Consider the following 14,203-nt stretch of genomic DNA (forward strand, 5'->3'; position numbering starts at 1 on the left):
CCCCACGTGAGCCCACCAAAGATTTGGGACAAAATATAGCAGTTCTTCCAATTGCTAAACCTGATTGATCACCGTAGACCTAAGTCTGACTTGGTTCCTGCAGCTACAAGTCTATAGGTCTTTTGGAAGAATGAGGTTCATGTTTCACTCAGGCGTCTACATCAACAAATTATTTATTTTCATTTTGAAATTCCAGCTGCTTCAATATAAATGATCACAACATTCAACAAATAAATTAAGTATTATAGTACGGTTGTTTCATATCAAGCTGTATGGCGAATCACAGTTTATGGAGAGTTTATGGAGAGGACATACTAAGATTCAAATCCCACACCATCCATGAAAAAAACACTGTTATACATTACTCTGTTTGGTGACTCAAATCAGATGAAAAACTTTGAAGTACTAGCCCTTCCATTTGCACTGACGAGCGGAATAGACCTTTCAAAAGAAAAATACAGTTTTTAAAGGGACACAAACAATAAAGCACACAGGGTAGCACACAGAATTGTAAATGCGCAGAGAACAAACACAAACCTTAATTTGTTTAGCTAAAACCCTAATTCACAATTTAATTTCTGTTGGCTTTACGTCATGCTATTTATTCTCTCACTTCAAAGCAGCTTTTATCCCAGTGTAGAAATGAGCAGGTGATGTCATGAACAGCAGGACTTTGATATAGTCTCACTGGAACATGTAACAGCTGACATCTCTTGGGTTTGACTCACCTGCCTATTTCGTTCACTTATTCTTAAATCATAACAATAAAACCCTACAATTTCCACAATACCAAATCTGACAGCATCATTAAGCCCCAACAAAGCACATTCTCAGCTCTTGCTCCTGTGCAGTAGGACACACAATGCAATGATCTCAACCTCACAGGAAGATGTCCTTTACTCACAATATTGTGCCACGCTGTACACGGTTATGTCTGATGTTTCTTTTAACAGTTTAATAATCGAAAAAAGACAGGACCCGCAATTAAAAGATAAACCAGAACCAGCCTACCTGGGTTCATGACTCTAATACGGTTCCCTTGACAGTTAGTGCTCAGATAAGAACGTTTTGTGGAAATTGGTTTGAACTGTTTCATAAGTACGTTTTTAATAAGAACTGATGTTCAATGTATATAAAAGACAAATCTCATTTCCCAAAAGCCTTTGTTGATGAGAATACTACATTTTAACGATGGGTTCTACTCTAGTTTATTTGTTGCATTTCTGTTTTTCATCTCATTCATAGGGCAACTGTATCGAATAAACGACTTGGTCATAAAATATACGGCCAGCTCTGTGGAAGTGTTTAGTGTCATTAAGCGCAGTGAGTGTATGCTGGATAATGGTAGTGTTTGTTCAGCACATGCCCGGCTCTCTGCTGCACATGTGGTGTAAATGGTATTATAATATACATGGACGGCACAACAAGATTGGATTGCCCCCAGCCTTCAGCGTAAGCTTAACACTGACTTCTAAGAGGGACCATAATAATCTCATTACCCGCAGTTAGGAGGGTTAATTCCTGGAGAATGGAAGACAAGACATTGCACAAGAACTGCTCTGAATTTCAAGGCAGTACATGTCAAAACAGCTCCAGTAGGAGTCATTCAGTCTTGCCTTTTGACTTCAATACAGTGCAAGAATGGACACTTTTCCCAGCAGTCCACTTAAAAGCCTCCAATTGTTCCATTTTCTTTTAGGTTAGTTATCCACCATTACATCTCCGTTGTTTAGTTATGTCTTCCACGTTTTGCGGGTTGTGTATGTGGCTGACACAGGACGCCAATCAAGCAGGGCTGGAAGTTGTAAAGTGACATAACCCTTCTGCAATAATCTTTTCTCATTGATACAGTTTTATAACATCTCAATTAACCTTCACTTACAATAACGACGTCCCAGGCAGCATTAAGTCTTCAAGGAGCCAGTCACCATGGTAACCAACTGGAAATGTAACCTGCTAATCCTCTTAGGCCACGTCTGCCTCTACAATATATTGTCTACCAGAGACACACACACAACTATGGCTTTAATATTCCCCGCTTCCTCATTTAAACTCGACCTCTAATTAATCCTATTCTCAGAGGGTTAATTTCAACAGTTCTTCTGGTCCTTTCCAGACCTCTCAGCATGAGAAGAAGTTAGTCACAGAGTGATTCAAGTCTTCAAGATCATGAAAGGCATCGACCACATCAAACCAGAGGAGCTTTTCCAGATCAGCAGGGACACACGCACCCGGGGACACAAATGGAAATTGGGCTTCAAGGCATTCAAGACAGAAAACAGGAGACACTTCTTCACACAGAGAGGCGTCACAATCTGAACAAACTCCCCAGCGATGTGGCTGAAGAGACAATTAGGGAACATTCAGAAACAGACTGGATAGGATCCTTGGATCACTTAGTTATTAATGGACAACAAACGAGCAAGATGGGGCAAATGGCCTCCTTACGATTGAAAACTTTCTTATGTTCTTATGTTCTTAATTTTAAAGGCCGATTTACATAACTGAAACACATGAAGTATTATTTGAAAGGTGTAGAAAATATATAATCCCTTTGAAATAAATGATCAGAAATGAAACTGAAGAAAGAGCTTTACAACCCACTTCCGGTTATTCCATTGGTTTTATTGCAGTATAATGTCAATAGAAACTGCACTGGTTAATAGCAATCTGTCAGTGACTGGATCCGTCATTCACAAAAGTATCGAAGGGGACACAAGTGTTGTAGCCTCATGTTCAACCCATACACTGCACACCAGCTGATTATTTTACCACCTCTGCTCTGTCAGTATGTGCTTGCCAGTTCGTGTGTGTCTGTTTGCTGGCTTTTGTCTTGTGCATGTTATTTCTTAATAAATGTAATCGGTTATAAATCACTCATTTTGGATGATAGTAGGTAAAAGTATGTGCATTCTACAGCGGCCCCAGATGGGTTTTGCTTGTTTCTCTGAGAGCCTTGGAATTGGTATTAAAATGCCAGTTGGATGTTGTGCATAAAGAATGTGATTGTAATTGGCTGTACAAGCAGTCAGGAGCAAACTCCCGAACTGTAACTTTATACATATTCAATTAACTGGGCAATTGTGAAAATACCTTAACATCTACAGAGACTGCGTACTACCACAGGAAGTACAGTACAGTGGAATAGACTTGTTACAATATAGATCTGTTATAACCACTCTAGTGACGTTACAGCACAGCAAAATACAGTAGGGTACAGCCAAAAAGTGCCTTAGAGGGCACGTGTGTCATAGGGGACTATCAAAGTGTGATGAGTGTCAAATAAATGTGGCATATGTAGCGTGTGCAGTCTATATGTATCCGTTCTATTCCTATCAGTCTGTGTGTGTGGGTTATTTTACAGTTGCTCTCCGTGACCAGGGCTAGAGACACCTGCTGCATTGTAACCTACTGTACTGAGAGAAAATACGATTATTTAAACAATAAACAAAGATGCATGATATATATAGTGATAGACAGTCCTTCATGGATGTTTCACGTTATTTTCCTAAAATATGCACTTACACAAGGGAGAATTGAACCCCCGTGCCCTGCTGAATGTCTCAGCACATCGTCAGTATCAATGTTTATGATTGTTACCTACAAATATGTCTTGTGAATTAGACAATACTGTACTGGACTGTACACACTCACTATAATAAACTGTAATATAATATACTGCAATGTACAGTGCCAAAGTATATTTTTATTATTATAATTTTATAAGTATTATAAGTATTTGTTTTATGTTTGTATATAATGATGTTGCTGCCCTTTTAATATTGTCAGTGTTTGGAAAACTATGCAGGTGTCTGCTAACTAATAATAACACTGTATGTGCTCAATGTTTCTAAACCATTAAACTCAACTGTCTTTTTATCATGTGGGTGACCTTATGAGCAACAACCTCCAGGTCCAAAATATTGAGCAGATTGTAAATACTGCCATGTTAAGTTACAAGGCTCTGCAAAAAGGACACAACTTAACCACCCTACTCATGTCTTATGAGTTACAACACAGAGATGGGTAAAGGAAAGCCTCATTAACTCAGATTCAGAGATATTCAGTCGAAACTTGGTAGAAAATGCACTGGCACTGTCAAAGAAGCACAGCTGTAAACCTTACTAAGCAAGAGTGGTACATATTGAAAGCATATGGCGTTACTTTAGTCTTTATCTGCATTTTGCTTTTTGTTAATGCATTCGCTTAAAGCATTTAACAAATATACAATACCAATAACATACATCAATGTGAAGAGCAACACGGTACTGTTTCAGCTGTTGGCAGTGTGCACCTGTGCGTGTGTGTTGAGCACCAGCCTCTTCACTGAGACAGGGCAGGGAAGTGGCTACACAGTCGGCTATTTCAGTCATTTCTAACATTTCTAATGCATTGCCATTCTGGAGGTGAACTGCTTAAAACTGCATGTTGATTGTGGTTGGATTGCTTGTAGGCTTCAACCCTGAAGCCTGGGAAGTAAGACTACAGATTTTACTGCGTGAATAAAACTCATTCCTACCTTTCACGGCATCATATTCCTGCCCCGGCAATAAACACGGATGCCGCCCATTAGGAGGAGCGCAGTGCTATATATCCTCTCTTCACTTTCGGGTTTCCATTCATCTGTCACGTCCTGCAGCGTTTCATACCATTTGATAACATAGATCTGATCCTGCGGGTTGGACCATAACATACTGGCAGACAGACACTGATTGAAGCACAACCAAACCGGCCAATCACACACAGGGCTGGGGGTGGGACTTCAGTTCTGATTAGGGCAGTTATTATACCAGCAACATACACTCACCTAAAGGATTATTAGGAACACCTGTTCAATTTCTCATTAATACAATTATCTAACCAACCAATCACATGGCAGTTGCTTCAATGCATTTAGGGGTGTGGTCCTGGTCAAGACAATCTCCTGAACTCCAAACTGAATGTCTGAATGGGAAAGAAAGGTGATTTAAGCAATTTTGAGCGTGGTATGGTTGTTGGTGCCAGACGGGCCGGTCTGAGTATTTCACAATTTGCTCAGTTACTGGGATTTTCAGGCACAACCATTTCTAGGGTTTACAAAGAATGGTGTGAAAAGGGAAAAACATCCAGTATGCGGCAGTCCTGTGGGCGAAAATGCCTTGTTGATGCTAGAGGTCAGAGGAGAATGGGCCGACTGATTCAAGCTGATAGAAGAGCAACTTTGACTGAAATAACCACTCGTTACAACCGAGGTATGCAGCAAAGCATTTGTGAAGCCACAACACGTACAACCTTGAGGCGGATGGGCTACAACAGCAGAAGACCCCACCGGGTACCACTCATCTCCACTACAAATAGGAAAAAGAGGCTACAATTTGCACAAGCTCACCAAAATTGGACAGTTGAAGACTGGAAAAATGTTGCCTGGTCTGATGAGTCTCCATTTCTGTTGAGACATTCAGATGGTAGAGTCAGAATTTGGCGTAAACAGAATGAGAACATGGATCCATCATGCCTTGTTACCACTGTGCAGGCTGGTGGTGGTGGTGTAATGGTGTGGGGGATGTTTTCTTGGCACACTTTAGGCCCCTTAGTGCCAATTGGGCATCGTTTAAATGCCACGGCCTACCTGAGCATTGTTTCTGACCATGTCCATCCCTTTATGACCACCATGTACCCATCCTCTGATGGCTACTTCCAGCAGGATAATGCACCATGTCACAAAGGTCAAATCATTTCAAATTGGTTTCTTGAACATGACAATGAGTTCACTGTACTAAATTGGCCCCCACAGTCACCAGATCTCAACCCAATAGAGCATCTTTGGGATGTGGTGGAACGGGAGCTTCATGCCCTGGATGTGCATCCCACAAATCTCCATCAACTGCAAGATGCTATCCTATCAATATGGGCCAACATTTCTAAAGAATGCTTTCAGCACCTTGTTGAATCAATGCCACGTAGAATTAAGGCAGTTCTGAAGGCGAAAGGGGGTCAAACACAGTATTAGTATGGTGTTCCTAATAATCCTTTAGGTGAGTGTATATCTGTGTGTGTGTGTGTGTGTGTGTGTGTGTGTGTGTAATGTCAAAGTTTCTTCATTTTATTTGTGTTAAGTCATCGATATAAGAGTGTAAACATGCCCTGTTGATGACGTGTCTGGTATCCCCTCTGTTGGGCACCTCTGGCAGGTCTAGTTCCTACACTGCGGCGCTTTCCATGGTGCTGGAACAGGGCCCGGGCTACTGGGTGAACTTTGTAACACTCTTCTGTTATGTACTGGGTTATTACTAATTCATATTCAATAATGATTACATTGTTAGGTGCTGAATAGTATTATACTCACATGGGGGTTTCCTTAGCCCACAAGGATGTTCATTTGAAGAGTGCTCAGAGTGAATTTAGCCGAAATATTCAACGAGTGGTTGAGCAAAAATCTCACCCAGCTGTTTATGTTGTGCAAGGCGCTAGATTGCACACTTCACAAACTTGCATCTAGAATGGTGGGGGCATTCCAGCATAAATAGGTCAACATACTCTTATTTGGTCATGAAATCAGCAATATCAGACGGAACAATTAGCGTCACATTCTGATCGGCTTCAAATAGAAGTCTAGAGAAGAAGTAACAATGTAGGAAGGGGATATGTGACACATTCAGTGTCAAGGCTGACATATCTGATCTCACTCCACCCAGGGGTCCTAGGGGTCTGGGTCTTATATGGGAATAACCTTTACAGTGAGCTGTTCACAATGTCTACAGGGTCACACATTCTCTGCACTTCTATTGCACTAAAAATCCTTAATCACCTATGCAAAGCAGCAGCTACATACAGATATATGGAAAAGGATTTTTTTCAAAGGATTATTACAATATGATTTTTCTGTTGTCCCTTAAATTTTCCATCGTATGCCTGTGGAACTGTCCCCACACACCAGCACACTCAAACATACTTTGAAATGCTCCGTTACCAGATTAAACAATGCCAATTAATCAATCAATCAATCAATCAATCACTAAATAAACAGAATCTAGTCTGGTTATAAAATAAATAAGTTTATTAGTTTATCTTACAGGGTTCTTCTGCACTTAGATGTCCGAGCATTGTTAAATAAACCACTTTGCATAAAGTTGCTTTCATACACATTTAACCCAATCGAGTATTCCAGCAGCTTGACTACATCTGATCTGGCATGGCTTCTTTTTTTGCGTCGATTACTCAATTTTCTTCCATAATGTGACCGGAACATTCTTTAAGCACACCAGGAGATACCAAAGAAAAAGCAGATCCTAAATCATACCAGGCAACTCATATCTGCATCGGAAAGGCAGAAAAACTCCAAACTCGGGCCTGCAAAAAATGCTTATCCAAGAGCTTACGAGGATTAATACTTTCTTACCCGAATACAGATTAATTAATTTCTAAGGGTCCTCGAGTTAATTACTACAATTCGGCAGCACCGATAAGGGGCCCATCAGGACTGCCTTTGGGCCTTCCTGGAGTGGGAAGAGCATCGTTCACATCCCTGCCGGCCCACTGGAACAGCGGTTCTGACTGGAGGCTGTGGTGACTCACTGGGTCACTGTTGTCAAGTGCCACTCAAATAAATATAATTATGCTTTGAAAATCTGACTGCCCTTGAGTCACCATTGAGTCAGACTACTGGTAAGTGAAGCCACAACAGATGAGAGGAGAAAAAAGCTAAAACAAACAGACCAAGTTAAAAATAACCTGTTGGATTACTGTATCACATCAAGGACTTTATCAAAGGGTAAACATAGTAAACCATACCGTCTGGAGAGTATTATTTCCAGTTAGGGATTTGCATGATCCACCCACAGTCAGATAGCTTTCATAGTGGCAGTGCCAGGAGCCGTGGAAGGGGTTCACGATGGCTTGACAACACTTACTTCACTGGTACCCTACTGGTCTCGCTCTCTTGCTCAACGTGAGAAAATGACGACATCTCACCTGCCGTTCCGTTCAATGAATCAATAACATTTATTCATTTTACAATAGGTTTTATTGCTTTCGTATGTATGAAGAACCCATTGAACAAATCATGGATGCAACGGTGGCCTAATGTATACCAAACCATTAAATAAAAAAATATTTAAATAAACAAAGTACTTTTGTTAACTTGACAACAGAAATCAAGGCCCCCCCCCCTCTTCATCTTGAAGGGGCGTACACTGTTTTTGTCTTTAAGGCTGCTGCCGACCGAAGGCATAAAATAAGAGGCCAAGTCAATAGTTCTGCCATAGCTTGAAAAAAGGTGTTTTCCACATTGTTCGGTTGATCGGAATTGAACATAAGCTCATTTAAAAAACAGTCAGCGGTGCCCGTGCTTTTCCTTGCCAACGCCTTGACAGAGCTGACCAAACCAAAACAAGATTTAGAACAATTGTAGGTTTTAATTGAAACATGTACAAAAAAACAAATGTACCAAAAAACGTTTCTTCAGACCGGGTTGGCCACACACACGTATTTTGTCACATTATCCGTTGTCTGTAACCGACGAGAAACGCACGGCATATGCACGTTCAGGATTTCCATAGTGAAGTTCAAGGCAAGATCTGTACGAATCCTTAAAGTACCCTGTTGGCAGGATATGCACAAACACTTTTCCGCCATATTCCAATGGTACCACACAGACAATCCTGGAGAGCTCAGAGTGAAGTGGCCTCCGAATTAAAATGAAAAAGGGGTTGCGCTATTTGGTCAATAATCGGTTAAAATTCAAGTTCACATTTCTTCCAGAATGGTTTAAGCTGTGGTTGGCAACGGACTCCTGATTTGCCAATAAATAACCGATGCATACACTAGGTAGTTGAAATGATTCTGAAATCCCCATTTCGTTCGTGTGATACAGTTTCTTTCCTCTCGATATCCAGCGGGGTCAAACGGTCAATGGGCTCATCTCCTCACCCACAATGTCTGGACCAAAGTTTGAAATGATACTTCCACTGCTTACTAACTGTCACTAACCACTGCCTCTACTACCTGTATTTCCACATCCTCCTGCTCAACAGGCACCTCTGTGTCCTCCTCCAGATAGTGCTCCACCGCCCCGCCAGAGATCTGTTCCACCCTGATCTCCAAGTGCGCCTCAGAATCCGGTCCACCTCCCCGATGCTCTCCCGCCTCCCCAGACTCTTTCTCCTCCTCCTCCTCCTCCTCCTCCTTCCCCTGTTCCTCCCCGTCCATAGACTCCACCCGGATGGTCTCCACCACGTGGGCCACATCCACCTGCATGGGCTCCACCGTCACGTGCTCCACCTGCACCTCCTCCAGCAGGCCGTCCGCCGAATCGGGCTCGGCGATCACCACCTCGGTCACCACCTTCTCGTGGATGGCGTGGTAGTCCCGCAGGTGGACGCGCATGTCGTTGGGTTGAGTGAACCACATGTCGCACAGGGTGCAGTGGTTGGGTTTCTCCCCGGTGTGGATCACCAGGTGGTCCTTGAATTGCTCCCAGCTGTTAAACACGCTGCTGCACACCTGGACCAGGGTGAGACACAGAGGAGGGTTAAGAGAGAGGGACGGGTCGGGAGAGGCCTGATCGCCCGAGGATCGAAAAGACAGAGACGTAATGTAAGGAAAGATGGTGCGTTAAGTACCTGGCATTCGTAGAGCTTCTTTCTTCCCTTCTTTGCTCCGATGCCGTTCTGACACGCAGCCATGTGGCATTTGAGCGTACTGTTCCTGGCAAAGCGCTCGTGGCAGTCCGGACACTCAAAGGGCTTCTCACCTAGAAAGAAACAACCACAACAGCGTCAGAGGTCCGCTCTTTTCAACTGACGTCTCACACTAAACACTACAAATCTGTCATGTCTTCAATGCACCCTTCAACAGGTCTCAAAACATGATGCGAGGAGGGTGTAGGCCGTGTTTTTCACACGCGTGTTTCTGGCTGAAATTTTGAAATGCAATATCTTAATATTCTCCTGACACAAACTAGAAAACACAAAAACAGTGTCTGTTCAGTACCTTAGATGCCAGTAAATCACATCATCAAATAAGAAACTAAGCCACGATGGTAGTGTCTGGATTTAAACCTAAACGATCTGCACCGAAGCATTAAAAATCCTCTCCCCGGCGCGGAACGGGAGGCAGCCCTGACCTGTGTGCTTCCGCAGGTGCTCCTTGAAGTGTCCGAAGTGGTCGAACTGCTTGTCGCAATACTCGCACACATGCACCTTCTTCTGCGGCCGCTGGCGCCGCGACTGCTCCACCTCGAAGTGGTTGCAGTTGAGGTGCTGCTTCAGGGCGCTCTCGCGCGTGTAGGTCTTGTTGCAGTGGGGGCACACGAAGGGCTTGTCCGAGTGCACCTTCATGTGCTGCTTCAGGTGGTAGAAGAGCTTGAAGGAGCGGTCGCACTTGTCGCAGCGGAACAGGTTGTTGAGGTGGGAGATCTGCACTTCCACCACCTCTATGCTCTCCAGCGCCTTGGGGGCCACGCCGTCCTCCTGCACTGCCGACTCGCCCTCCTTTTTCACGATGTGGAGGGTCTCTCCTCCCTGCTGGTACTTGCTGGTGATGTCGGCCAGCAGGGCCAGAGCCGAGTCATCCGAGGAGCCCTTGGCAGCTTTGGCCTCTTCAACCACCTCCTCCAGGCAGTCCTCGGCCACTTCGATGGTGCCCCCGGCGATCTCCACCTCGATCTCCACCGGCTCCGTCTCCACCGAGGGCAGGGTCTCTGTGATGACATTGGAGGTCTCAGCGATCTTCCTCTTCTTGGCTTTGCTCTTCCCCGTGGGGCTCTGTGCTGGCGTGTAAGAAGTGCTGCTATTTGTTCTTCAGGGTAGAGACAGAGAGGGACAAAACAGAAAGTGTTAGCACCTATGAAATGTTAAATTGTTTTTTGGTCTATGTTTTAAGATCCTGTGATTTAGAAAGCTTATTTAAAAAAAACAGATGTTATAAAGTCACCTTACTGCTCCTGATCACTGAGTAATCTAAAGCTACAATGACAAAATACTCTACGCTGTGCTGACCATAATCCCAAAACATCCATCAAAAACAGGATATAGCTTTCCTATTAGCAATAAACTTTTGTAGACTATGTTATGAGTGATCGGTTCACAACACATCATTGGAGAAAGTTCATATAATCACATGCCAATGAAAGGTAATGTCCTATCAAGATGGTGTTTAAGGGAAATATACTAATAGCATTTATGAGAATCTATAAGAAATTAGATGACCTTTGGGTTTCTTACAGTTCCCACAGCAAGTCATGAACATTAAAGAGTTCTTGGCATGGTTTTAAAATAGACAAAAATAAATAAATGAGAGCCTGATTCATAGTTAGCAAATACCTTTTAATGACACGGGTTTTGAATTATCTGACTATCAAACATCAGCTGTGAGACACTGAAATGTTCCAGGACTTTGAGCTCTTGGGTAGATAACTGTCTGTGGTGCCGCATCCTGACAGCGCAGCGGCTCATACCTGCTGTTAAGAGCTTTGATTGCTTCTTGCATTTGAAGATACTCGGCTGCTTTCCACACATCATTGACCTCCTCATGGCCGTTCACTGCCAGCTTGGCTGTATAGGTGAATTCGATCAAGTGGCGGAAGGCCAAGTTACTAACCCCTGTAAGAGGACACCAAAGTAAATTATTTAACATAAAGTGTCAGCGCTCTTTCACATTTCACTCTCACTGCTCCCCAGGGACGATTCATTTTCCCTTTCCTAACCATTTTTTAAAACAGCATGATGAACAAATGCTACCAACATGAATGTAAAGCCAAATCTGAGTTGTTTTTGAAAATTAGACAAAAGTTTTGCCTTTTCCATTCAACCTTTCAAAAACACAAGGGACGCCTCTGATAAACAGTGAGGAGTTCAATTATACATTTACAAATGTTTTAAGGCAAATAAAACCCTCACAGACTGATTTGACTGACACCCACAGCCAGCCCTAGCCTTGGGAGACCAGAAAGACCTTCTGTCTCAGCACCTTCCCAAAATCCGCTGACCAAGCTTCTTAGGTAGGAAGAGGGATCAAAACCTCACCTTCAATCTCCACTAACGGCTCCATCTTGAAATCCTGGAAGAATTTGTAGAAAAACTGACTGCAAGCAGCGAGCACCGCTTTGTGGGCTCTGAACTGATGACCTGCAGGGAAAGAGAACTCAGCTGAGACTAAACACAGATTGTCTATCTCTGTAAGGGTTCCCACAAGCAATCTGGTATTTAAGACAGATACGCCCAAGACAAACCTGTTTGGCTCACACACACCACCACCAGCACCAGCACATAATTTCCTCACTTTTGAGGACTCGTTCCAGCATCTATGTTGGCTGTACTATTCACACTTTATAAAAAAAAACAATAGCAGAGAAAAAATATATACAAATGATCACTCTAACTTATCCAGTGCTGTGTAGCGCCCTCTAGACAGGCCTATGTGGTACTGCAGGATCTTTCTACAGTGCTATCAGATGGTTGAAATACAATCTCTTCATTACACATTTTTTTCCTGCTGAAAACTAAGCAAACCATACACAACACATGCCAGTTTCATCTCAATTCTCAGTCCTGAACTCAAATAAGCATAGTATCCACATTGCGTACCGTCCACAATCAGAGTGATGTCAGTGAACTGGTCCAGTTGCCGCTGTTCATTGAGCCTGTCCAGCATTACCTTATAATGGGCTGGAAATTCACTGCCAAAATCTAATGGCTCTTCTTCAGACATGATTGAGCACTTCCCCTGAGGAGAAAACAGAAATAAACTAATTAGCAAACCATAAAAAGAAACATCAGAGACTGCTCCCCTCAGCAGCCCCCCACCAAAAAAATAAAGCTGATATTGGTATGCAGAAAAATAATAGAGCCAAAAACAACAGCTAAATATATTCAAATAAATGCATCTCTGATAAATGTCCTTTGTGGACCTCTGTGGGCTAGATCTTACTGTAATTGTGTAACTCTTATGGTGCAAATGGTAAAAATATAAATTATAAATGGTCTTTATTCAAATAATGATCTGTGCTGCTACTTACTATACATTAATGCTGTTTCAAAAAGTGTCAGGACAGACGTACATACATATATTTATGAAATGCAATATATGCATAAATGCAAAAGACTAGCAGGTCAGTACACGTCTTTAAATATCCAATGTTATTCTATGCAAAACTAGTGCTAATCAAGGTCTGTGAAAGCAGCTGATAATGTCAACACACGCTGTATGGGATCAACATTCTGGCAGATCCAATCAGCAAGAACAAAAGGCACAGTCGATCAAATATCTTGTCCAATGAACTACTTGGAGCGCGATGACGCCCCGCCCCTGTGTGCACGCATTCTCCAATCACAACGTTGACAGTTCAATCAAATGGGCCAAACGGACCAGTCACGGTACAGGTGGGCGGGCTGAAGAGTGCAGAGCTACAGCGGGACGTCGGAGCGGAAGGCCTGCTCCTCACCCCGCAGAACCGTGACACAAAACCAGCGAAAACAAGGCGGAACGGGGGATGCGGTTACTGCGGACCAGCCGACCTAAGCGCGTATAAAATCACAATGCGTCCTGTGCGGCGGCGGAGGTAATCAGCGATAATATAACGGGACGGTTTCATTATAGGCCTGTCTGAGTTCTCGCCATTTGTTGTTTGACCACCTGCGTTACGTCATCAAATCGCGCATTAAAAATCTCCTTTTTAAGGGGCAGAATGCGAAATACGGCGCTCCCGTCTGCGATACCGCACCTGGCCGACCGCTAAACCCACCTCTTGTCAGGTTGCGCTGCTCCGAGCAGTTGATTTCGGCGCCGAGCCTTCCCCAGCTCGTCCTCCGCGGCTCCTCTCCCGATCTACCAAAAAGGGCGGTCGCTTCTCCGCCGGGCCTCGGATTCCCAGCAGCCCCTGCGCCGCCGGCCTGCGCGGGTGCTGATTGGTAGCGTTGCTGGGCAACCGCATCCCACCCTTGTGCAGGACCCGCATCCGCACGGAGCCCCAGCGCAGCAAAGTGCCTGCACATCAGCCAGAGCATCCCAGCAAGCGCTTACTGCATGGGAAACTGTAATTCTAATTTAATACACGTATGAAAGAGGGCAAGGGATTGAACAGGACCTGATTGTAAGTGCAGTCAATATATGCATGCATCTTTCTTGCTTATGTGTTCATCTTGCAAAATGTTTATCTAAGAATACAGTGTCAATACATTTATTATTATTATTATTGTTATTATTGTTATTGTTAATATCGTCGCAT

At 43.5% G+C, this 14,203-nt stretch overlaps 1 protein-coding gene across 1 annotated transcript; it reads right to left on the reverse strand.

Annotated features, from left to right (window-relative positions):
• Nucleotides 1-7,956: 7,956 nt before the first annotated feature.
• znf131 (zinc finger protein 131) lies at nucleotides 7,957-13,848 on the reverse strand. The gene is made up of 7 exons (XM_066711393.1): nucleotides 13,721-13,848; nucleotides 12,564-12,702; nucleotides 12,003-12,104; nucleotides 11,435-11,579; nucleotides 10,103-10,776; nucleotides 9,600-9,730; nucleotides 7,957-9,480 (listed from the first exon to the last, which is right to left on the reverse strand). Exons 2-7 carry the CDS (start codon nucleotides 12,685-12,687, stop codon nucleotides 8,953-8,955), a joined length of 1,704 nt encoding a protein of 567 aa, XP_066567490.1. The 5' UTR covers nucleotides 12,688-12,702; nucleotides 13,721-13,848; the 3' UTR covers nucleotides 7,957-8,952.
• Between the last annotated feature and the right edge of the window lie 355 nt (nucleotides 13,849-14,203).

This window comes from Amia ocellicauda, chromosome 8 (assembly GCF_036373705.1).
Source record: "Amia ocellicauda isolate fAmiCal2 chromosome 8, fAmiCal2.hap1, whole genome shotgun sequence".
Taxonomy (NCBI): Eukaryota; Metazoa; Chordata; class Actinopteri; order Amiiformes; family Amiidae; genus Amia; species Amia ocellicauda.